This window comes from Labrus bergylta, chromosome 3 (genome assembly GCF_963930695.1).
Source record: "Labrus bergylta chromosome 3, fLabBer1.1, whole genome shotgun sequence".
In the NCBI taxonomy this organism is placed as follows: Eukaryota; Metazoa; Chordata; class Actinopteri; order Labriformes; family Labridae; genus Labrus; species Labrus bergylta.
This window is the reverse complement of record NC_089197.1, coordinates 9,129,279-9,155,505: the sequence shown is the minus strand read 5'-3', so window position 1 is coordinate 9,155,505 and position 26,227 is coordinate 9,129,279. Positions and strand designations below refer to the sequence as shown.

At 39.1% G+C, this 26,227-nt stretch overlaps 2 protein-coding genes across 2 annotated transcripts; both read left to right on the top strand.

Moving 5' to 3' along the window:
- The first annotated feature begins 514 nt into the window (after nucleotides 1–514).
- On the top strand, nucleotides 515–15,656 carry LOC109988640 (NLR family CARD domain-containing protein 3). Its single transcript, XM_020640197.3, has 13 exons — nucleotides 515–640; nucleotides 761–841; nucleotides 931–1,035; nucleotides 2,161–2,268; nucleotides 3,628–3,735; nucleotides 4,201–4,317; nucleotides 5,841–5,919; nucleotides 7,945–8,164; nucleotides 8,369–10,169; nucleotides 10,255–10,428; nucleotides 12,536–12,709; nucleotides 12,837–12,883; nucleotides 13,517–15,656. The coding sequence occupies exons 3-13, from the start codon at nucleotides 935–937 to the stop codon at nucleotides 14,098–14,100; spliced, it is 3,513 nt and encodes a 1,170-aa protein (XP_020495853.2). The 5' UTR covers nucleotides 515–640; nucleotides 761–841; nucleotides 931–934; the 3' UTR covers nucleotides 14,101–15,656.
- Nucleotides 15,657–20,522: 4,866 nt separating this feature from the next.
- LOC109988641 (hatching enzyme 1.2-like) lies at nucleotides 20,523–24,708 on the top strand. The gene is made up of 10 exons (XM_065952624.1): nucleotides 20,523–20,559; nucleotides 20,651–20,739; nucleotides 21,600–21,627; nucleotides 21,767–21,817; nucleotides 22,020–22,151; nucleotides 22,392–22,512; nucleotides 22,913–23,091; nucleotides 23,873–23,954; nucleotides 24,183–24,304; nucleotides 24,461–24,708. Coding segments are annotated over exons 2-10 (771 nt in total). The 5' UTR covers nucleotides 20,523–20,559; nucleotides 20,651–20,685; the 3' UTR covers nucleotides 24,463–24,708.
- Nucleotides 24,709–26,227: the final 1,519 nt, after the last annotated feature.

Genomic DNA, 26,227 nt, shown 5'->3' with positions numbered 1-26,227 from the left:
AGTTAGTGATGAATCTCAAAGCTCTGTATGTTCAGAGAATGTAAAACAGCGCCATAGTCCAGCGCAGCTATAAAAGTGGCAGCAACAGATAGATAGATGACACCAAAGTAATATTCAGAGGCCTTTAAGGCACTTCGATCTGGCATTCAGCTCCATATTCATTTTGAAGGATTGACTGGTGAACTAAAGAGTGATTCAGTCCTATTAAAAAGTTGAACCCTGTATCTCAGGTGGTTATATTTTAAATTCGCTGTTCAGGGCGTGTTTAGGGTCAGGGACAATGCCAGACTGCATGTATGGCGACGTGATTGTACCTAACACTTACCTGTAAAAAGTAATGATCATAACTACACATCAGAAATACAACCTTTGTTTTCTTTCCCTAATGTCAGTTTTTTATGTCATGCACGCTGAAAGTTGTCAGGTGAAAAGATTAAATATGATACATTGTGTAAACACACAAACCTGGAACTGCTCCAGGAGCTCTGTGGATTTACTGGAACAGATCAGCCTTGTTAGACCGGTAGTCTGGAACTAAACAATGACGATTTAAAAAAGGATAAAGTCACACTGACAGGAGCAGACGAAGACTGAGGAGTCTTTTCTGTTTTCTCTCTTGATCTGGATCGGACTTGAGGAGGTAAGTATCCTCACCTATAATCAAACAGAAAGTTGAACTGTTGACTGTAGTAAACATACTGCTACGACTTCGGTTGAAATGTATTTTAAAAATTAATCAATGCTTTTTGTTTGTGTCAAGATGCACTCTCCACCATGAATGTGTCTGAGGAGACCCACGATGGAGTAACACTCATCATGATAAGCAGACCAAAGTTGAGAGGTGAGATTTAAACTTCTTGGACTGTTCAGGACTGTTCATCATCTCAAAGCTCAACTGTAACCTTAACTTCTGTGTATGTTGTGTTGAAGCATCATGAGGCAGTGGAGACCAGACCCAGCTGGACCCACGTGTGTGTCCATGAAGAGCGACTCGTCCATGTTTGAGCCGATGTTTTTCAAGGATGGGCAACAAATGTAAGTATTTTAAAATACTAAGTGTTAATGCTTGCCATGTTATTTTAAGATAATTATAGCTTATACTAGAAAGAATTCCTGCTCTGGATGAAAAAAATGAATTTAGACATGAAGTTGATCTGACACTTAACCCCAAGTTGGTCCTGCTGCTTCATCTGCAGCATATACATGTGTATGAATGTGTATAAATGGGATTAGTTACTTCTGATGGTCACTTTACACAGCAGCCTCTGCAATCAGTGTGTGAATGTGTAGGTGTGACCTGCGGTGTAAAAAGTGCTTTGAGTAGTCAGAAGACTAGAAAAATGAAAGACTCTGATATCTGAAGTAGTTTTTATTGATTGTTGTGTTTCTTATTTCATTAATATGTTGTTAAAATGAAAAAAAAAAGAGTCCAAAGTTTTGATTACATTTCTTTTTCAAGGTTTATTTTTAGTTTTTTTAGAGATAGGACAGTCAGAACAGAGAGAGAGAGAGAGGGGAATGACATGCGAGAAAGGAGCCGCCGGTCGGATTTGAACCCAGGCCACTTGACAGACTATAGCCTCCATACATTGGGCACGCTCACTAACCACTACTGGCGCGCTGTGATTACATTTTTAACACTGATGGCGTTAAATTGAGTTTTACTTAAAAATTACAAAACTGCTTTATTTAAAAAATAGCAGAAAGAATATGGTTTTAAATGTTGTTACAAAGAGGAGAAATCTAGAGAGCCCTTGAATTCCCCCCCCAGAAAAAAAAAAAGTTCATCGCACAAGATATTTACTTCAGGGCATAACTGTTTGGGACTTCAAGGGCTCCGTAGAATTCAGTTTTTTAAATAATCGCATCAAAAAATATAATGTACCATTTATTTTAATTTAAAGATTACAAGCCAGTTTTAATGCTATTTTTTCTGAATTGAGTGATAAACTTTTTTTGTGTTTAATCTTTTGGCAGAAAAAAACTCAAGAAATACATTCTTCAAATTTCTGTCAAATTACTTTTTACAGTGTAGTGTGATTTTTTTGTGGTTTGCTTTTAAGATCAGCCTAACCTGTCATGATGTGGTGTGTTGTTTGATTGTCTTTTGTTTAGTCATTCTGGGTCTTTTTATATACCTTCTACTATATTTGGTTGTAGCCCTGCTGAGGCACAGAAGAGACCGGACTCACCTGGACCCACCTGTGTGTCCATGAAGAGCGACTCGTCCATGTTTGAGCCGATGTTTTTCAAGGATGGGCAACAAATGTAAGTATTTTAAAATACTAAGTGTTAATGCTTGCCATGTTATTTTAAGATAATTATAGATTATACTAGAAAGAATTCCTGCTCTGGATGAAAAAAATGAATTTAGACATGAAGTTGATCTGACACTTAACCCCAAGTTGGTCCTGCTGCTTCGTCTGCAGCATATACATGTGTATGAATGTGTATAAATGGGATTAGTTACTTCTGATGGTCACAGCAGCCTCTGCAATCAGTGTGTGAATGTGTAGGTGTGACCTGCGGTGTAAAAAGTGCTTTGAGTAGTCAGAAGACTAGAAAAGAACGATACAAGCTCAAGTCCATTTACCATAAAAGATTTTTATGGTAAATAGACATAGTTAAACTATATCAGCTCATTTTATCCTGTTTTGTATTTGTAATTCATTTCAAGGATGGACTACTTGACAAGAATATGTCAGCATTCAATGAGGGACATCCTACATTTTTTAATAGAAAAAAAAAAGGTTGAAGCGTCAAAAGAATGAGCAGAATCAGGTTCTCTTCAATAATTCAGATGACTAATAAATAAATGGCTGATTACACACAAAGTTCAATGTGAAGAAAGGCAGTCTGAACTGACAGTCTGAGGAATTTGATGCTGTATAACAATCCTTTATACATCCTTTGGGAAAATGAAGAGTCTGATATCTGAAGTAGTTTTTATTGATTTTTGTGTTTCTTATTTCATTAATATGTTGTTAAAATGAAAAAAAAAAAAGAGTCCAAAGTTTTGATTACATTTCTTTTTCAAGGTTTATTTTTAGTTTTTTTAGAGATAGGACAGTCAGAAATTAGGACAGAGAGAGAGAGGGGGGAATGACATGCGAGAAAGGAGCCGCCGGTCGGATTTGAACCCAGGCCACTTGACAGACTATAGCCTCCATACATTGGGCACGCTCACTAACCACTACTGGCGCGCTGTGATTACATTTTTAACACTGATGGCGTTAAATTGAGTTTTACTTAAAAATTATAAAACTGCTTTATTTAAAAAATAGCAGAAAGAATATGGTTTTAAATGTTGTTACAAAGAGGAGAAATCTAGAGAGCCCTTGAATTAATGTACCATTTATTTTAATTTAAAGATTACAAGCCAGTTTTAATGCTATTTTTTCTGAATTGAGTGATAAACTTTTTTTGTGTTTAATCTTTTGGCAGAAAAAAACTCAAGAAATACATTCTTCAAATTTCTGTCCAATTACTTTTTACAGTGTAGTGGGATTTTTTTGTGGTTTGCTTTTAAGATCAGCCTAACCTGTCATGATGTGGTGTGCTGATTGATTTTCTTTTGTTTAGTCATTCTGGGTCTTTTTATATACCTTCTATTATATTTGGTTGTAGCCCTGCTGAGGCACAGAAGAGACCGGACTCACCTGGACCCACCTGTGTGTCCATGAAGAGCGACTCGTCCATGTTTGAGCCGATGTTTTTCAAGGATGGGCAACAAATGTAAGTATTTTAAAATACTAAGAGTTAATGCTCGCCATGGTATTTGATTTTTTTTTTAAACGGCTCCGTTTTAATTTTATGAACGATACGTGTTATCCATAGTTAGGCATGTGGCTGACATGATTGACAGGTGGGCGCGATGTAACAGTTTGTCAAGAGGCCTAAAACCCACCCCAGCTCCAGGTCTCAGCCTGTGGTTAGGTTGACTGAAAGTTAGACTGAGACAGCATTTCCAGCATGGCGGCTGCTGCCGATGAACCTCCAGAACCCCCTGCAGGAACAGATGGCTGACGTCACTCAGGCGTCAAACATCAATATTTACAGTCTGTGGTTTTGACTGAAGTATACTTTGCATTAACCCAGAAATGCATCAAGACTATTTTTGGTGTCATTATTCATTTTAAAAAATCATTCATTCTATTGGCTCTTTTACTTTGAAAGGTAAATGTTGATTTTGTCTTGAAGCCAAGTGAACCAGGAGAGACCAGACCCACCTGGAACCAGCCTCGTGTCCATGAGGAGCGAGCGGTTTAAGAGTGTACCCATAGAGTTCAGAGTTGATTGGACGAAGTTCAAGCCAAGGTGAGAATTTAAGTCACAGTGATGTTGTAAGTGAATCTACTCACCTGCAATAACCTGTATCTTCACTGGAGGTTTTTGAGGTTTCTCATCGTGTTTAAATGAACGGCTTTTGGGACTTTCAAACTTCATATATGCAGATAAATCGTTCTGCATGGTGGAAGTCAACCATCCAAGTGAAACATTCAGAAGAAGCATAGAATATAGAGCATGAAGTTCTCACAGTACAAATGTTAAACGTACTGTATCATGATGCAAATTGGTTCCATTCAAAATCAAATGATCAAATAAATGTATAAATGGGGTTTATGTCATAAAAAAACTGACCCTTTAATGTTAACGAACATGTTTCGTCTGTAGCTTCATCAGGTTCGCCCAACAAACAGTAATGACAGGTGTTTCATACTTGTTTCATACTCCATTCATTCATTTTCTCATTGTTTCAGATTTTAACTGTTTTTCAAACAGGCTATCAGTATTTGTGGTCTTATTCTTGAACTCTTTTGAGACATTTTATAAACCCAGAGAATCAGCAGATTACTTAAATAAATGATCAGCAGAATAATCCATATTAAAATGTTTACTAGTTGTAGTTTTATAGTCTTAAAAAGTTCAAAATGAGCTCCACCTAGAATCCCACTATTACAGTAATTAATGAGTAATGATGACGTCATCATAATACTGCCAATCACAGATGTCATTTTATTGATTCATTATTGCACTGACGTCTTTTATTTTTGATAATAAAAGTTCATGATAACATTTAAAGATGTTTTTACTTACCTTACATTGCTCCATAGCAGGTAAAACCTGAATTGCAGCTCTTTCTTCTTCCTTCCTCTTTCAGTTACTGGCAGGTAGTTTACGTTCAACATTATTCTTGGATTATTCTTGTAACCCTAACCCAGCAATCATTTCCTCCTACACTTCAAAGAAGAGAATGTTCAGCTGACTATTTCTCGTTAATGTTGTGGTGTGCTGGGATGTTTTAGTTCTCATCTAACTCGTGGTGTTTGTAAAGATATAGGATGGATCTAATAAAGTGAGGAACTGTAACGGTGTTACCACTGCACCACTGAGCAGTAAACAAATATGCTGTATATTATTATTATACCTCAAAATGCTGAACAAACCTTTTCCCCCCAGGACATCATGTCTTTAATATCACAGCGGACTACACCATCTGTTGAAGTACTTATAAATAACATTCAGGGTGGATAAACTACGGTGAAGACACTGATTTCCCGTAAAGAACATTTTCTGTTAGAGCTGTATGTATAGGGATATGATATGTGATGGAGGTCAGACAAGGTCAAATCTTGAAGTTGAGTGATTTGGATGGAAATAATCACATAAGAACATCCTTGAAATGTAATTAACTGTTTCTCTTTGAGCAGTTCCTCCTGTGTGAATTTTTGAATGGTTGCTTGAGTACGTAACTCCAGCTCTCCATCATAGTACAGGCATCATTATCACTGAGAACATGTGTGAAGGGTGAAACTATCTCGTGTATTCTGGGTCAACAGACCTCACAGGAGGAGAGCTGAGGTCATCAGTGAGCGTCATTCCGGGAAACATCTGACAAACCTGGACTCCATTTTCACAGTATGTACTACGTTTCACCTCTTAAATTATGTGTAGTGAGATTGACTTTTACTATGTGAAAAGTTGGATGAGTGAGGTAATGTGTGAGGAATATAAGGTACCTGTCGATTTTAGTGCCCCCCTGTGGACGTCTAATCCTGCTGTCAGTCACACTCACTGGGAACATTTTCTTTGTAAAATGTAAAAAAAATAGCAGTTCCTTTAGCTCTGCTGTAATTGTCTGACAACTACCCTGTGCAAGCAGTCTGAGACATGTATTCTACATGCTATGTAGAAATAGTCAACTATTAGCTGATGGTCTTGTTTACTTTTGTAGGTCATAAAGAGGCATTACTGTTCATTTCAATGTAATTCATAACCAGCTAAAAACTCCTAACTGGATCTTTAAATACATTTTAAGTGTCTCTCAGGTCAGCCCTCTTGAAAAGCTCCACACATTCTGACCTAAATGATGACACCTTCTGATCAGGGTATAGAGCGCCACAGGAATGAGTCCTTAAACCCAGAAGTAAGTTAGCATTTAAGCGCCATGAGGTCTAACGTCTAAAAGTCAATGGGGATTTTGAATGGGTTTGTGGTGAGACGCCTGAAATAAGGTCTGTGGTTAACACAAGCTTAAGAGATGTTGGCGTTTTGTTAGACCACATAAACTACGTTAGGTAATACCCCCACTTCTGAATTTTGAAGTTTTTACGCGTCTTTAAAAAGGCGGTTGCTAACAAGTGGCTAAATGTGACTACAGTGGTTGTCGGGGACATTAAACGTCATCACACTGGACACGAACGCCGGGAACTCTCTCACTAGTCGGAGATGTCTCATGTAGGTTTAATCTTTAGGTTAAGGCAAATATTTGGTTAGTAAACAATTTATTAAGCTACGCAGATTAGTTTATCGGAGATCGTCTGAAGCATAACGGTAGTGACGTCTCAATCATCCGACCGTGGTGTAGTTAGCTTGTAGCATAACGTTAGCTTTTTACTTCTGTCAGCCTCATTAACGCTTCAAACATCATAAAAATGGTGATCATCTGTGAAGATTATCCTGCTGAACAAAACACCTATGCTTCAGAAACGTGCGTTTGCCACAGAGCCCCATGTGATGCTACTTCCGGGTTGGCCTACAAAAATACATACCAGCACTGGCAGAGTCCCATGTTGTTTAAATACCACTGTGACACATTGATGAACCTGTTTTTACATCTCCACTCATAACACTTTGTCCTGATAAACAACATCCTGTGTTGACTCGCTCAGGGAGACGTGTTTAGTGTACCTGAAACTTCTCTTACTTCAAAGAAAGCTTCCAACATGAATGCAATTACAGACCCCTATTCCAAAAAAAGATGGGACTTAGTGTAAAATGAGAATAAAAACAGTGATGATTTTCCAGAAATTGAAAGCCCACAGTTCATCAGAAATAGCACCAAGACAACATATCAGATGTTGAAACTGAGAAATGTCACTTTGTCAATAAATTATATGCCCAATTCACTTTTAATGGGAATAATCACCACATGTGAATAGACACGGCCTATCAGGTGACCTCAGGGATATTTATATCTGGAGGTGTGTCTAGTCACTTGTTCATGTCTGGAGCAGCTTCTGGTGTGTGAACTTAGTCGATCTCTGTATTTGGATGTTTTTTTGTCCAGCACCAAGAACTCAGCTTCTGGGATGTGAATGCTATTTGACATTTTTGTAAAAGTTTTCTAAATGGGCATATCATTTATTAACACAGTGACATTTTTCAGTTTCTAGTGTGCAGACTTTATCTTTCTCTGCATTTTGCCAGTTTTTGCCAGCAACATCTTTTAGAAAAGTTTGTGTGGGAAGCAGGTTAAGTATTGCCGTATGGATGTTTAATTCATAGGAGCAGTTGGTTGTGGGAAAATACCTGGCACAATGACACCCAGAACAAAAGAGTCTTCATATTTCAGTTTGTACAGAGTCAGCTTTCAGCAGAGTTGGGTGGATATCATGCTCTTCGCTCTCATCATTGTATCAACATGTGCTTTTCCTCATCTAGCTTCTTGAGGAGAATATTGTGACTTTTGTGAAGAATGAGCTGAGAGGGTTCAGGAACGTGCTGGATGCAGAATGCTTAGGGAAGCTAAGAGAGGATGAAGACGACGACATGGTTGGTGAAGAAGAAGATCAGAGAAGCAACAAAGAAGCATTTCTGAAGATCACTCTGAGTTTCCTGAGGAGAATAAAGCAGGAGACCCTGGCTAACTCTCTGCAGCGCAGTAAGTTAATTTAGCACAACATTGGATATTGGGGTTATCTCTGACTGTATATCAATATGGACAAAGTGTCTCCATCTCCTTCTGTTGTACAAAGTGAAGCCAAAATACACTTGAGATTGACACTGACATATCACGCTGGTTATGTTATTCACATTCACATTTATCTGAGGATCCATTAGCTGATGATATTTGTTCTTTCCTCAGAAACTCTTGCTGTGATTTGTCAACGTAAGCTAAAGTCAAGACTAAAGAGGAACTTTCAGTATCTGTTTGAGGGAATAGCAAAAGCAAGAAACCCGACCCTCCTAAATCACATCTACACGCAGCTGTGCATCACAGCAGGAGAAAACAGAGAGATGAATGATCAACATGAGGTCAGGCAGGTAGAAGCAGTTTCACAAAAATCAGCAAGTTCAGAGAAAACCATAAGATGTGAGGATATATTTGGGCCTTTGCCTGAGGGAGCTGCACCAGTCAGAACCGTGGTCACTACGGGAGTGGCTGGCATTGGGAAAACAGTCCTGACGCAGAAGTACATCCTGGACTGGGCTGAAGACAAAGCCAACAGAAATATTCAGTTTATATTTCCATTTACTTTCCGAGAGCTCAATTTGCTGAAAAAGAAGAAGTTCAGCTTGGTGGAACTTCTTCATCACGTCTTTACCGAAACCAAAGAAGCAGGAATCTGCAAATTCAATGAGCTCAATGTTGTGTTTATCTTTGACGGTTTGGACGAGTGTCAGCTTCCTCTGGACTTCCACAATAATGAGATCCTAACTGATGTCACACAGCCAACTTCAATTGAAGTGCTGCTGACAAATCTCATCAGAGGTAAGCTACTCCCCTCTGCCAACATCTGGATAACAACTCGGCCAGCAGCAGCAAATCAGATCCCGCCTGAATGCATTGACATGGTGACAGAGGTGAAAGGGTTCAGTGACCCTCAGAAGGAAATGTACTTCAGGAAGAAATTCAGAGATGAAGCGCAGGCCAGCAGAGTCATCTCCCACATTAAGACATCCAAAAGCCTCCACAATATGTGCTACATCCCGGTCTTCTGCTGGATCAATGCTGCGGTTTTAGATGAGCTTTTGAAAACCAGAGAGAGGGGAGAACTTCCTAAGACCCTGACTGAGATGTACATCCACTTCCTAGTGGTTCAGACCAAACAGGGTAATGTCAAGTATCACAGCGATGCATCAACAGATTCAGTCTGGAACACAAAGTCCATTAAGACCATTCTCACTCTGGGGAAACTGGCTTTCGAGCAGCTGGAAAAAGGAAACTTTATCTTCTGTGAAGCAGACCTAAAAGAGTGTGGAGTAGACATACATGCTGCCTCGGTCTACTCAGGACTATTCACAGAGATCCTCAAAGAAGAGTATCATGGGCCAAGCCAGGATAAGGTGTTCAGCTTTGTGCATATGAGCATTCAAGAGTTTCTGGCAGCACTTTATGTTTTTTTGACGTTCATCAACCATGGCGATGACCTTCTGAGAAAAAAACAGTTTGCCTCAATACAGCCTCTGCCATTAGGGCATAGTTCTAGCTTTAAACATTTCTACCAGAGAGCAGTGGACAAGGCTTTACAGAGTCCAAATGGACACCTGGACCTGTTTATCCGCTTCCTCTTGGGACTTTCACTGGAGACCAATCAGACACTGCTAAGAGGCCTGCTGAACAAGACAAGAGGCAAACCACAGGACACTGTTGCAGTGTACATCAAGAAGAAGATCCAGGACAATCCTTCTCCAGAGAAGAGCATCAATTTGTTCCACTGTCTGAATGAGCTGAATGACCTCTCTCTGGTAGAGGAGATGCAACAATACCTGAGATCTGGAAGTCAGTCTAAAAACGAACTCTCTCCTGCACAGTGCTCAGCGCTCATTTTTATCTTACTGTCGTCACAAAAAGATCTTGATGAGATTGACCTGAGGCAATTCTCTGCCTCAGAGAAGGGACTGCTGAGGCTGCTGCCAGTGGTTAAAGCTTCCAAAACCTCCATGTAAGTATGCAGATAAAATGTCATAAATAACTACAGAGAACAAGGAAACATTTCACTCTCAAACATTTTCTCTTTCTTTTTTCAGGCTGAGTGGCTGTAACCTCTCGAGTAGAAGTTGTGCAGCATTGACCCCAGTTTTGTCCTCCATGAACTCTTCTCTGAGGAAGCTGGACCTAAGTAACAATGACCTGCATGATAAAGGAGTAGAGTTACTCTCAGATGGACTGAAGAGTCCTCACTGTAGATTGGAGATTCTAAGGTCAGTTCTCTATTTAAGATAAAGAATAAATGAAAGTATTATCATAACCGTTCACATTACACGTCAGTAAAGCTTGTTGACCATTTTAAAACAACCATGATATCAATTTACAGCAAGTGTCTCAAAGAAATATATGAAATAACCAGGACAGGACTGTTCCCCACTCAAGTAACCTATTTGGAGTTTGGATTATGTGTGTCAAAATTATATAAATGTATTTGACTGTGTTGGAATGTGCACATTTTTATCTTTAATTTTTATTTAACAGTGACCTGTTTATACTTCATGTTGACTCACATGTTGGTACTTTATTCTAATGGAAGCTGCTAAGAGCCTCAGTCAAGGAATTCGGTTGTTTCTCAAAGGCTGTTATATTTAAGGCAACTTGCATTCTGCCATGCTGGCTTTTGTGTCTTATTCTGCCTTGCCGCAAAACCAATCACCCTTTGGGGACAGATAAGGTTGAAGTTGTGTTGAGTTGAGTTGAGGTCTCATTAAGGAGACAACTGGGCTGATAGATATGTCAAACAAACATTTGACTGAGGACATCATAGATCTATTCCCCTGTAAGACCAAAAGTCTGGGTGCGTTCGAATTGTCCCTCCTAGCTCCTTTCACTATCCACTTTACCTTAACCCCGCAAAAACGTCATGAGGTCAAGGAAAGATGTTCGGAGAATTCATAAAGGACTTAGGGAAAGGCGATTTCGTTGCTCTGACAATCCGACCGCATTTTCCACTAGGCGACGTCATTAAATGCGATGGGCCGGCGGAGGTTAATGACGCGGGTCCGCCGTGTTGAAACTACAATGTTCCGAAAATGGACTACAAAAAACGCATCTAAAAAACTTTCCCCTGTGCCTTCTTACCGGTGAAATAATCCTAATTAACACAAGGTTGGGATTGAAATAAAAGAAATATAGGTTACCAGGCTACAAGTAACAAAAGTGAAACCATCACCTTCCTGTCCACTCATAAATCAACATCAACATAAATATGATTGTATGAAATTAATTGTTACATTTATGTAAGATATAGCCTACACATAATATTTTAAGCATACAAATGTACAACTGCACAAAGCATTCTTAAGTGAATGAAATATGTTGAATAAAACATCATCTGGATTAAAATGTCTCTTATCTTTTATCCCTTACATGATCTGTGTCACTTTACGATCATCATTCATTTCCGTGAACGGTCGGATGCGCGACTCGCTTTAAATGTTGCGGCCGCAAGGAATTGTGGGGTGGCATATCTCATCTCCTTTCGTAAAGGATGGTCCAGTGTATCCTATGCTAAAGGAGGTTATAAAGGAAGCATTGACCCACCTTTCCTTAACTTTTAGAGAATTCGAATGGCTCTTATCATGGCCGCCACTTAAATGCTTCCGGGGTTAAGGTAAAGTGGATAGTGAAAGCAGATAGGAGGGACAATTCGAACGCACCCCCTGTCTACATTCCATCCTGTATACTCCACATGACTTATGACATGTATGATCAATTCAATCAATCAATCAATTTGTATTTGTATAGCGTCAACTCATAACAAGTGTTATCTCGAGACACTTTACAAAAAGAAGGTAAAATACCTTACTCTTTGTCTTTTAACATGACAAAAGAGCAGGTAAAAAGACCTTACTCATTGTTATGTTACAAAAACCAGGTAAAAGACCTTACTTATTGCTATATTACAAAGACCCAGACTATCCATCATGAGCACTTTAGCAAAGCAGCAGAAGTTACAATGGTAAGAAAAAACTGCCTTATTAAAATCGGCCTGCCAGAAATCTTGTTCTGGCAGGCCGTCAACCAACGATCTCGAGGAGCCTAAGAGAGCTCAAGAGCTCCCAGGAAAGTAGGTGGTTAGTGACTGAGATTTACAGATAGATACATGCAGTAATATGATGTACTGTATATGCACAGAGAGAGATAGAGAGAGAGAGAGAGATAAGAGCTCAAGGTGCCAGTTCCCCCGGTAGTCTAAGCCTATAGCAGCATAACTAGGAGCTGGTCTACACCAGCACCAGCCCTAACTATAACATTTATCAAAAAGGAAAGCGATGAGCTGAATAAAAAAAAAATGAATCTTTGTTTATGTATTTGCAGCCTCTCAGGCTGTCTGGTCACAGAGAAAGGCTGCACTTTTCTGGACTCAGCTCTTAACTCAAACCCCTCCTATCTGAAAGAGCTGGACCTGAGCTACAATCATCCGGGAGACTCAGGAGTGAAGCTGCTCCGTGCTGGAATGGATAACCGACAGTGGAAACTGGAAACTCTCAAGTAGTGTACTTAACATAATTACACATCATTTCATTATGGCAACATATGAGGCTAGTGTTAAAGTGTTTGTTTAAGTGTTTGTTTATTGTCCTTCATTTTCGTTTATCATTTCCTTCCTCTTCCATAGGATTGATCATTGTGGAAAAGATCGGCTGAAGCCATCACTACTTAGGTGTAAGTTATACTTTATAGTATACTTTCTTACGTCACTGATCCCATTATAAAATAGAAAAGCGGCTGTAGCTCAGTTGGTAGAGTCAGCCATCTCTCAACTGGAAGGTCAGGGGTTTGATCCCCAACTCCTGCAGCCACATGTCTGTTGTGTCCTTGGGCAAGATACTTAACTGTTGCATCATCAGCGACATATGAATGTGTATTAATCAGATTAGTTACTTCTGATGGATACTTTACATAGCAGCCTCTACCATCAGTGTGTGAATGTGTAGGTGTGACCTGCGGTGTAAAAAGCAATTTGAGTAGTCAGAAGACTAGCAAAGCGCGATACAATCTCAAATTCATAGCCATTTAAAGGAACGTTTTTCATTGCCACTGTTACCAAACGCTTGATTATGTTGGGTTCCTCTAAAAAATTTAACAATGATTAGTTTCTAAACCTGCCCTTTTTTAAAGTTTTTCATTTTCTTCATAATGATTGATTATATGATTTATTGATTGAAGATGACTTCACCATACTTGATTATGCCTACGAATATAAACATTTAATTCAAATAGCATTTACCAAAAACCTGTAGAAGAACAGAATCAATGGGTTGCCAACTTGTTTTTGTTTCTTGTTCCCTCCATCAGATTTCATTGAGCTTATATTGGACCCCATCACAGCAGATAGGAACCTGTTGCTTTCTGACGACAACAAAGGAGTGATGTTGGTAAGAGAAAAGCAGCTGTATCTTGATCATCCGGACAGATTTGACACCTGGAAACAGCTGCTGTGCGATCAAGGCCTCACTGGACGTAGTTATTGGGAGGTCAAGTACAATGGAAGGGTAAACATAGGAGTGACTTACAGTGGCATCAACAGGAGAGGAGATGGTGATGACTGCTGCATTGGATGGAACGATCAGTCCTGGAGTCTGGTCTGCTCCCCTCAGGGTTACACTGCCTGGCACAATAACACACCAACAGAGATAACTAAACCCCAGGTCTCTTGTTCTAATGGGGTAGCAGTGTATCTGGACTGGCCTGCTGGCACTGTGTCCTTCTACTGTCTCCCATCCATAGTCTCCTCAGTCAAACCAACCCACCTCCACACCTTCCACTCAACGTTCACAGAACCCCTCTTCCCTGCCTTCGGGTTTGGACGGATGCTTGAGGTGATGACCGACTCGACTTTATCACCAGCTTCAGTGTATCTGACACATATAGGCGAATGAAATCCAGCTTCGTGTTCGTTCATTCAGGACACTGAAGGCATAAGCCTGAGCTGTAATCATTGCTTCTCATGACTTAAGCCGAGCATTCACTCTATGATTGTATAACTGTTGAGGTGGAACTTTAACTCACACTGTGAATCGTTTATGACGCAAAACCAAAGCTCACAAATGACGGGCTTACACTGGACGGTCTAAATATCAAGCATGACATGAGTGCTCACACTGTTTGTGTTAAATCTGGACTGCACAATGACAACAAAGTTACCTTTAAAAGCTTCAACAGATGGAAGTAAAAGTCAGATCTATGTGTATTGTAGACGTCTCATATGCACTGCTTGAATACAAACACAGTCAAAAATGCTCTTACTCTCACAGCTTCCATCACATATTTTTCATGACATTAGGGGGAGCACACATCAATCTTCCGGTTTGCACAGGTGCAATCAGGAGGAAAAGTCCTTAAAGTTTGGGAATCGGCTCTTGGTTCTGCTTTCACTGTGTGAGAGTAGAAGAAGAAGATATACTTTATTAATACCGCAAGGGTAAATTCAGTTTTATACTCTGTTGTTGAACATGATACACACACACATGGCTGAAATACACACTCCCATAAATATATATTAACCCGAAAAAAGATTTAATCTAGATGAAACAAAATTAAACTGTGCAATTAAAAAATAGACTTATACAAGAAATGTACATAATAAAAAATAGACTTATACAAGAAATGTACATAATAAGAAGAAACAAACAAACACGTTGTTGCTGGCTTTCATTCAATGGTGTAATGAATAATATGCAATAACACATCACATTTTCATTGTATACAATTATACACTTAGACAAACATACATGCACTGTTTAACACCTTTACATCTGTGATATAACAGGCTAGCATTTCTCAATACTGTATAATCCATTGCTTGTTTTATGTTAACATATTTAACTCTTTCTTAGTTGCATTAGTAGTTATACACATACACATTTGCAGAGTGATATTTCTTTAAACTGTACCATGTAACTGTAATTGTTCAACTGACCAATACAACTTAAATAACACACTCTCAGCAGACACACTACACGTCTCTCTATCGCGCTCTGTCTGTGTGATTCAAGCTAGCATGCACGCATCACGGCAAACACATTCATACTTAACACGCTTCATAAACATACTGAAATTACTTTGTATACAGAAAACATATCACTAACTTGTTCCCGAAAACTTACAACACATTTATACTTGGTTTTATTCACTTTTAACCAGTACTCTTACCTGTAAGGGGAGAAATAAAGAAGAAAGAAAAAAACACAGTGTTGCCAGCTTTCATTCAATGGTGTAATGAATGACGCTCAGACAGTAAAATAATAACAATAAGTAAAACAATAACAAAAGCTTAAGACCAAACCAATCAATTACCAATATGCTTTTAAACTTAACCTTAGGAACATGAATTAACATTAATTTATAACTAGCTTTTTAGAAGGATATATAACATTTTAGAAAGACACTAGTTTTAACATGTATTATTAGTTTAACTTAGTACATAACCTTATATCCATTACACCCACAGCGAGCGCTGTGTAAAGATACATTTGTAATCATGTTCCAGGTTTGGCTTGAAAAAACATGTAGAGAGGGTTTGAAAATGTTGAGGTGCAGAGTCCCTTAATGGACAGCAGAGGGAGCTCACAGTTAAAAATACCCAAATGCCGACATGTTCCTGCCCACAAATGTGAAAACCTATAATGACAAGAGATGTAGTACCTCATACATACGCCTCCATACCTTATTTTCATTAAAGAAAACCATTATTAAAAAGTATTGGTTAAGGTTTTGGGGATTATTTAATACACCACTGGTCGTGTGCAGAAATGTGAAAACCTTTAATAACAAGAGATGTAGTATGTCATCCAATATGCCTCCATCCTCTACTTTTCCCTCCTAGAAAATCATTAAATAGTAGGTTGTCTGAGGTATTGGTTAGTGTATTTAATACACCAATAAGAAAATAAATGTGTAACTACATGTTTTAATAAAAGTGTTTTTGTTTTTGAATTAAGCAGAGTTGAATGAATAATATTATGACCCGGTATGTTGTTTCATCAATTTGTGTCTGACTTGGACTGAATTTAACCAACCTTGTAGAAGACGCAGGATATTTCTTCTCTCTCTTTCATGATTTCTACTTTAAAGAATTACAATAAAGATGACACATAAGCAAGTGACTGCCAAGTATTTGCAGACTTGCAGAGCATACATTGCCATACATTTTGAGCAACTTTTAGACTTTTTGAGCTTTTAATAAATGAGAAATAGAAAAGGAAAGTGGACAGACTTAACTTATTTCGCATTGTGTTGCAATTTTCCCTTAAAGGCATTACATATAATTGGACAATTGGGCTTTTGTTTGACGGTTTGGTCCATGGTTCGTCGTGTGGGGAGTGAGTCCTTGCCCCAAGTGAAGGAGTTTAAGTATCTCGGGGGTCTTGTTCATGCATGAGGTATAGGATGGACAGTGAGATCGAATGCAGGCATTGTGCCGAACTGTTGTGGTGAATAGAGAGCTGAGCCTGAAGGCAAATCTATTGATTAACCGGTCGATCTATGTTCCAACCCTCACCTATGGTCATGACCTATGGGTATGGGTCCCCTCTCACCCCCTTCACCCTCATCACTGAGGACCCCTCTCACCCCCTTCACCCTCATCACAGAGGACCCATTTCACCGCCTTCACCCTGATCACTAAGACCCCCTCTCACCCATCTATCTATCTAAAGGTTGCCACACAAGGATGGATATTTTTATAAGATACTTTATATCACTCAATAAACCACCTGATAAATGTGTTTGTATGAGTATATGTAAGCGTATCCCGGCAGAGTCACAAAAGGCAGAGTGGTTAGTGCAGACGATAATTAATCCAGTTCAATGTCTGGGTGTTGGCATGAGTGGATGTTTCATACAAACTGATAGAGACAGGTAAGAAAGACCTACTGTAACATTATGAAATATGAGCTTAAATGCAAGCCACAAGCTCACTCTGATGTAACCGCGCTGCTTCTAAGCTTCCTCAGTCTATCTTTATCCTCAACCTTCTGATTTCAACACACACACACACAAGTCTTTGTGCTTAATGTAATAACAAAAACGACATGACTGATGAGTGTCTTACAGTCACTAAATCAATGAAACTGAACCTTTCTGTAACACGCAGTCATCTGAAGAGTGTGTGATGCAGTTATATTAGAGACAAAAGAACGTGTTTCCAAACAAGGTTTGCCTGTCTGAGCTGACTTTTAATCCTCTTGTTTTGTTGATGTTGCTTTACATCTTCATTGCACAGATCCAACTGCTGTTGAAATAAAAACAGCAGTAATCTAGGATCATTTGTTTTAGGATTACCAAGAGTACATAAGATGATGATGGAGTAATACGTGATTGCTCAGTCATGGCACATTATAATGCACCAATTTACATCAGGGGGAACATAAAAAGGAAGTAAGCCCTTTTCATATGCTGTATTGGGCTAATGGATGGATGGATGGATGGATGGATGGATGGAGGGTTGGAGGGTTGGATGGATGGTGGGATGGATTAATGCGTTATTGGATGGATGGATGGATGTGTTATTGGATAGATGGATTGATAGATGGATGTATTATTAGATGGATGGATGGAAGGATGGATAGATGGATGTGTTATTGGATGAATGGATGGATGTGTTATTAGATAGATGGATTGATAGATGGATGTATTATTAGATGGATGGATGGAAGGATGGATAGATGGATGTGTTATTAGATGATGGATGGATTGATGGATGAATGAATGGATGGATGGACGGGTACATTAATTGAGGTTGGTTTGTATTATTTCTCACTCCTAATAACCTCCCGAAAACTTGTATTAAAGGTCCCATATTATGCTTTTTCTGGTTTTATATGCTCTTTAGTGTGTTTTCCAAGTGTCCTGTGCATGTTTAGGCACATCTATGTGCAAAAATTCAAAGTCCGCAGAAACGTGGCTTCTCCTACGTCCTCCTGTTAGCTGTAGCATTAGCTGCATGTAACGCTCGGTTCTAGCCCCCCTCGATAAAAATGTGTCAGTGCGGCGTCATTGTCAGTGTGAGATCACTGATCTAAGTCCATTGGCTTGTTGTGGCAAGCCCTGCAGCTCATGTTGAGATTTCCAAGAAGCTTGCTGAGCAACTGACCAATAACGACAGAGCGGATCGGCAGACCAATCAGAGCAGACTTGGCCCACGTGCGGGCACTACAGAGTGTAGCTGACGGACTCAGAGTGTAGAGGGAGCAAGGAGGAGCAGTACATGAAAACAGACCCTTTTTTTGAATTTTAGCTATTGTGAATGTACAAAAGTAGGTACATAGATTAAATATACGAACCCCAAAAAAGGCATAATATGGGCTCTTTAATAGCTAGCTATATGGTCCTGCAATGAGGCGACCCTGCCTTGACAAGCTTCAATACAAGACGGGCCTGTCATAATTTTCAAACAAAAACTTGTGCACAACAAAGATGGGAAAGACCATGAAATGGTAACTGTACACCAGAATGAACACTTAAATGTACACAAAATTAAGATATCAATTAACAACTTCAATAAATCACTGATTTGATGTTGCTTTTTAAAGCAGCATGCCAACCTGCTTCATGGCATTCACATGAGCATTATATGTCTTTATTGGACACATGATGTATTTCATCTTTATTTTTTGTGTCTTGCTGCTTTTTCTACTTGTTTTTGATTCACAAAGTTTTCCAACACTGAATGCCTCGGGGCCTCTAATGGAGACCTGTCTTATTTTGCCAAAACATGCAGCAACACCAGGCTGGTACTGGGCCTTAAATTGGGATGAGCTTTTATTTGAAGTTTTACTCTAACTATTAACCAATATTGACTTGTCTGTTAAACGTAAAAAGGAGCTACTCATTAACTTGTGGTTTAATAGCCAATAGTTCCTCATTCTATCCTGATTTTTTTTTTTTGGTAAATTCTCAAGAACATGTGTTTCTTTAGAAGTTGCCAATGTTACCATGTAAATTATTACCTCTGTCTCTGTCTGTAAGCAAGTTCATCAGACGCAGCTCTTGTTCATTTAGAGGTCCCCAGAGTTAGCAATGAATCAGGAAGATGTGATTTCTACAAAGCACCGGACAAGAAGAGGAAAACAATTTAAGTCAATAACAGAAAACTTTTGCGAGATCCTGAGAAACTTTGCTAGAGCCACATTAATTTTACTAAGGTCCTGAGACTCTTTCCGAGATCCAGAGAAACCTTTAGAAAGATAAACCTGTCAGCAAACATTGCTTTCTAAAAGCAGAACTTCTTTCAAATATTGGATTCAACCTGATTTTCATCAATACGATCCATTCATTAAGCTGGACGACATATACTGGTCTGCAGTCTACACAGAGCTCTCCATTTGTTGATGTTCCTTAGTGCCTGTGAACTGAAGTAAGAATTCACCTGAATTTAAAAAAAAAAGTGCAATCTCACAAATCTTCTAAAGGATCTTACAAAAGTTTCTCAGGCTCTTGTAAAAGTTATAAGGATCTCAAAAAAGATGTTTCTCCCTGTATCTCTCAGAGGTTTCTCAGGATCTTTCAAATATTTTGTAAGACGTTCCAAACATCTCTTTGGGTTTTGCAAAAGTTTCCTAGGAGAAGCAGAACTTGCTTGCAATATCGCAAAAGTTTTGTAAGATCTCCATTCTCTCCAACTATGAAAGTTTCTTAGGATCTCCCAAAGCCTCTCGGATCTCACCAAAGTTTCTCTGTATTTTTCTAAAGTTTCTCAAGATATTTGAATATTTCAAAATAGACATTCAAATCACATCCCAGTACATTGCAGCAAAGCACAAAAACAAACAGTAACACACAGATAGATAAAACTTAAAATAATGACATTTACATTTTTAATTCACACCTTTCTTCTTTTTTTGTCTGCTTATGTTACTGTAAAAGAAGAATGATGAATGTGGCAGGCCTTGTAATTTAACTCCACCCATTTCATTTATCATTACTCCATTGTATCCTGAAACATATCTTTAAGTCATTTTCTGCATGTTATAAACATAAAAACATTGTTCTGTAATGGATTTAACCTCCATGCAGTAATAAAAGTCAAATTAATCTTTGAGTATGCCTTTTTTTTAACACTGTGATATAACAATGTCAGTGTTTGTTTTTCTGCACAATGCGTATTTCTTCTTTTGTGAAACTGTTACTAAAGATCAGATTAACCTACAACATACCTTGTGATGTAATTTTTCTTCCTGGAAAATCACCATCACTTCAATAATTCTCCTTAAGCAATTTTACATAGATCCATTGTTTGACTGATGATGGTGAAAGATCAGACACACCTTGTGAGCGGCCTATAAAGAGCGAGGAGCTGAACACCTGCAGCATCCACCATCAGACGGCAGTTCCAACAGGTAAACTCACTCAACTCTGTCGCTTTCTCAATTTGCTGAATGAGAGTTCATAACCAACAAACCATTGTTCAGATTCTGATTGTGTCTTTAGGTTTGAAGATTAATCAGCAAAGGACGATCATCATCATGACTCCAGTTTTCATTGTCCTCCTCTTCTTCTCGCTGAGTGCAGTTACTGCAGTAAGTCTGATCTCTTTGACTCTGGGTTTCTGATGGTCAACGATGCAGGTTGTATGTTAATAATCATCTATCAAAAAATATCAACATCAATGCAATGAAATTTATAGACGCCTTCCTAGTCTGTAGGCAAAAGGTATTTTTGTGTTTATTCTGTTGTGTTTTGATTCTTTAAAGGTCACATATTCTCCTCCTTTTCAACCAGTGTAAATATGTCTCAGAGCTCCCTAAAACATGTCTGTGAAGTTTCTTGTTCTAAATCCACTCTGATCCTGTATTTGGTCATGCCTATAACCCCCTCTATTTCAGCCCTGCTCAGAACAGGCTGTTTCTGTGTCTGTACCTTTAAATGTTAATGAGCTGTGTCTGACCACGCCCCCTCTGTGGAAGAGCTTGGGTGGCTCAGGTTTTCTCGCTCCATGCCCTATTGTTTAAGGTGAGAAGGCAGACTCAGAGGGCAGAACAAACACCTAGCTGTGGGAGTGTCACCCACCTGGGGGAGGGGTTACTGCCTTTTGTGATGTCATGAAGGGAAAATCTCCAAACGGCCTGTTTGAGCACACATTTTCTGAAAAGTGGAGCAGGCAAAAGACGGAGAGGATGGATTTTTCTGATAGTTGGGGGTTTTATGGGGACAGCTTAGGGACACATATTACTGTTTGAGAAACATGGTGAAGTGGATTTAGAATAATATATGACCTTTAAAGTATCGCTTAAGATGTAAAATTGCTGCAAACACAATAATCCTTTAACTTGTGTGAATGAAAATAAATGTTGTCTTACTTGGCAACAACAGAAGACAAACAACATGGTCTAAAAGGAGAAAATAATTTAACATGAATCATTGTGTCCTTGCTTTATAGCGGGCTGTTGATAATGAGGTTCTGAAAGGTGAGACATGCTTCAAACTTGATAAAAAAAAAGTTAAATTCTAATATTTTTTGTATCTGTCCAATAATGTGTCTTGTGAAAATGTAAAAATTTGACTACTGCTCCTTTTTAACATGCTGCTTTCTCTGTTTGCTTTCAGAAGCTCCTTCAGACGTCTCTCACACCATCGAGGAAGTTAACTCTGGCATAAGTAAGACACATGTGTTAGTTATTCAACTCTTCTCTCTCACATACTAATTCATTACGATGAGTAGAATAAAAACACAAACAACTAATACAACGTAATAGTAAATTATATCCTGAGCTCATAATTCAAGTCTTTCAAACTTGTTCAACAATTTATCGCTGGATTAGAGTTTCATATATTTGTCTGTTTATTTATTGTTTTGCAGACACAAGCGTGACACACGGAGACATTTTGCCAAATTTCAAAAGGAATGCCGACCCCTGCACAGCAAGAGGCTGCAAGTGGCCTAAATCTGGCAACCATGTCTATGTACCCATCACTATCTCGTCAGTCTACTGTGAGTTTAAGTAACCTTTAATCTCTGATCATCCGTCAAGCATAAGTGAAACAGAGATCATTGTAAATAACAAGACTCTTCTCATGCATGCACTCAATGACAAGGGGAATATATAGAGAATAAAAGTTTGAAAATTCAGAGCAGATCAAGAAGTTTCTAAACCAATCAGAACACTCAGGACATCCAATACAAACTAAAATAAAGAGTGGAGAGAAAAAAACATTTTTTTTGTCTCTGTAGCCAGAGAAGAGAAGAACATCATCATCAGAGCCCTGCTGACCTTCCATGAAAGCACCTGTATCCGTTTTATGTGGAGAAGACGTACGCACAATAATTACATCAACTTCTTCTCTGGAGATGGGTAAGTACAAACACACACACACATCCTTTAGTGAAAAACACTCTCAAAGAGTGTAAGTACTCACGTAAGGAGCAATATGTAATTCTGACACCTAGCGTTTACAATGGGTACTACAAACTACAGGGGGGAGGAGGGGGTGGTGGTTATTAGAGAGATATCACAGTGGATAGAGTTGGTAAATGGGGTGAGAGAGAGAGTGGGGAATGACTTGCAGGAAAGTATACATGGGACCATCAACCAACCACTTTTCCACCGGTGCCCAGGGGGAATTTGAAACTTTTGAGACACCTGAAAATAACTGAGATAAATAAGGAAGTGAGCGAGAACGGAAGATGACATGAGTGGTGTTTTGTGCCGCTCAAGCACTTACTAAGCTGTAATTTCACTGTGTATGTCTCAGGTGTTTCTCTTACCTGGGCCTTCAGAGGGGAAAACAGCGGGTTTCTCTGAGTAGAAGAGGTTGTTTGTACGAGGACACGGTGCAGCATGAGGTGCTCCACGCTCTGGGCTTCCATCACGAACAAGTCCGCTCTGACAGAGACAAATATGTCTACGTCCTCACCCAGAACATTCGGTCAGGTATGACGATCATCCACAAAAAACAACTGGTTTATGAGTGACCAGATAGAGATGGATCAGCAGGATGTACTAAATAATAAGAATACATAATGCAGGGACCACACATGTCTGAAGTCTTCTGTGGTGTTCACCAGGATAAGTTAACACTTTGACTTTGTGGAGTTCAAGTGGTTGTTGTGATACGACTACCAGTTTCACCATCACATCAATTCCTTCTTCATACATGGATCATATTATGGACAGAGATAGTATATCATAGTTTAACATGAATCATAGTATATAGCTCTGAAGTGTTGGAACGACCAAAAGACAATCCACCCTTTTTTAACCACACAGCTAAAACAACTTAAAACAACCGCTCTAACATAGGTCAAGCAAACAGTGTTGGATAATATTCCTTTAACAAGTAACTTGTTACGTTATAAGATTACTGCAATTAAAAATAAACTTGTTATGTTACTGTAACACGTTAGAGTCTCTCTTACACTCTCGCCTTTACTAAAGTTAAAGCACCTTCGGCAGCTCTTAACCCACGGTGGTGAAACGGTCCAGACATTTATTTCTATAAATGTATTGTGTTGATGCATTTATTAGATGTGTTGGTCTATTTTCCGTTGTACAGATATAGTCCCCCATATTTCAGATGAAATAACCATGTGTATGATTGCCTTTTATTTATTTATAATGGGTAGTCTGCAACGCTGATGAAGGCCGCGTCCTGAAACACGTCCATTGGCCGACGATCTCCTTTACATCCTCTTTCTGTCTTCTCTTCCTGCAGGATTTGAATCAAACTTTGAGAAGGAGCAGACCAACAACCTCAGAACTCCATACGACTTTGACTCCATCATGCAGTACAGCAAGTGAGTCTTTGTGTCATTTGACCAACAGCTGACTCACACTGTCGCTTTAAGGGTTACACCAAGAGTCAGGATTTAGCTGAGAACTCGTCTGATGTGCAGTTGCATCTCTGCAATGTTAAACCAGCATGTGATAAAACACAGAATGCTTTAACTGTGAGTCTAAAGTCAGTGTGTGCTTTGGTTTGTGTGTGTGTGTAATAAATCTGTTGTGTCTGTTTCCATTTTTAGCAAAGCCTTCTCCAAAAATGGTCGGCCAACTATGGTTGCAAGGGACAATCCTAGTCGTTTGTTTGGACGTGCCAAAACAATGAGCCAAAACGACATTGCTCGTGTCAACGCGCTTTATTGCTGTGAGTAAACATTTATCATTCTCTACATTTTCTCTCATGCATGATCTATAAAAAACATTTATACCAAGGTTCAGTAACCACACATGAGAACAGAAAGTGAAACAAGGCAGTATCATGCATCAATCAATCATTGTGTTATTGTTGGTTTCCCCACAGAACCAGTTACTGGTGATGGAAAAGGGTCCAACCACTCAGGTTGTAAAGATTACACCAGCGGCTGCAGTCCAATGTAGTGACGGACCACCACAACCAACAGCAACCTCTCACTTTCATTAAGATTCAACTCAACCAAAAGGCAGTGAAATGAATGATAGCTTTCATGTGATTTTTCTGATCGATATGGCATCCATAACTGCAAAAAATATATATATATACTTAATAAACTTAGTCTGTTCTTCACTAAAATTCCAGTTGTTGTTGTTGTTGTTGTTGTTGTTGTTAGGGGGGCTGGATGTTGGGCACAAAGCTGCTTTCAAGATTTTGGTCAAAATGAAATGACACCAACAGTAGCTGTTCATAAATGACATTTTTAGAGTGAGCAGAGTCTCGTACTACAAAGTGAGATTAACATACCCAGAGTATCTTTGGGTTATCTGGCTACACTAACCCTAACATAAGAGACCATGATTAACAGTCATACGAAGCTGGTTATCAACCTGATAAGTTACCCTCGAGTTTCCAAGAGCGCGTTCACATAAAAGGGCCGGAGTTATCTTCATATAATCTATCACAAGTATAACTGCGTCTCCCGTCAGCAGACTGTCATATCTAACAAACTCTGAACAAACTATATTAATAATATAAAGATGTTTAAAACAAACAGGCTCACAGAGACTAAAGTTACACAGCTGTGGGAATAAATGCAGTGAGAACAATTGGCAGTTAAAAGAAAAATCGGCGAGTATTAATGTCCAAACTACGGCTTATTAAAAACAATCCCATCATTAGTTCACCTTAGAACTGACGATAATAACTCCTGTTTATTCCTCTTAACTGATTTTGTTGCTCCCACTCTTTCATGTGGCGATTATAACAGTGTGAGAAATTATATTTCAGCTGCAGCTCTGATGATAACAAACAGAGCGGCATGGAGACACTAAACATTAAATATGAAAATATAATTCAAAGCCATAAGAAGCTATTCATAATTTAACATCTTAAAAAGACAACTCAACAGCTGTGGTGCTTTTTTGAGTCTCTGCTTAAGGATTAAGGATGATATCAGTTTAAAATAATCATTCACTTTACGGACTATAATGTTATTATGTGGGACACATGAAGGGTCTCTCTCTCCCTCCTCCCCCCTCTCGATCAGCTGCTGGAGCTCCACCATCAAAAGATCTGATTGGTCAGTGTGCGGAGATTCTCACAGGTTGATCTCATATCTCGAACACAACCTGCTCCGGAGCAGGTTAGGTGTGCAGCATAAGTTACCGTGGTGATATACCCAGGTAAGAAGTGAACGATCTTCGTAGGATTGAAAACCTTTACCTCGCTATCCCCAAATCCTGCTTCGTAGTACAGGCCCCAGGAGTCTCCTGATCAGTCCTCCGCTTTGATTCATCACATTCACTTCTTTACTCAGACTGGCTCAAAGTGAGTGACAGATAACATGAAATAAGGCTTAGAGGAAGTGAATTTATAAAAAAATAAAAAAATAAAACAATTGTAAAATTTGTAAGTGAGATAGGTGAGACATTAATGCAAGGTATGAGTGTGTGTGGTGAGTGTTAAGGGCAAACTAAATCAAACCAGCTGACATAAGTCTGCGAGGAAGCGAGTGATGTCAGAGTTGAAGCCACTTAACGAAGATTAGGCCTGATTAACTCAGGTGTACACACTTTACTGACGTCTCCACCGACTCTGCCTATTGGCTCCTGAACCCGGAAGCTAAACCAACCAAGCCCATCCAGGCACAGAGGG

Excerpts from the sequence above, each read along its gene's own strand:
- LOC109988641 (XM_065952624.1), top strand. The coding sequence starts at position 20,686 with ATGACTCCAGTTTTCATTGTCCTCCTCTTCTTCTCGCTGAGTGCAGTT. Across the intron at positions 21,818-22,019 it reads GGAAGTTAACTCTGGCATAA|ACACAAGCGTGACACACGGA; the intron begins GTAAGACACATG and ends ATTGTTTTGCAG. Across the intron at positions 22,152-22,391 it reads CACTATCTCGTCAGTCTACT|CCAGAGAAGAGAAGAACATC; the intron begins GTGAGTTTAAGT and ends TTGTCTCTGTAG.
- LOC109988640 (XM_020640197.3), top strand. The coding sequence starts at position 935 with ATGAGGCAGTGGAGACCAGACCCAGCTGGACCCACGTGTGTGTCCATG. Across the intron at positions 1,036-2,160 it reads TTCAAGGATGGGCAACAAAT|CCCTGCTGAGGCACAGAAGA; the intron begins GTAAGTATTTTA and ends ATTTGGTTGTAG. Across the intron at positions 10,170-10,254 it reads AAAGCTTCCAAAACCTCCAT|GCTGAGTGGCTGTAACCTCT; the intron begins GTAAGTATGCAG and ends TTCTTTTTTCAG.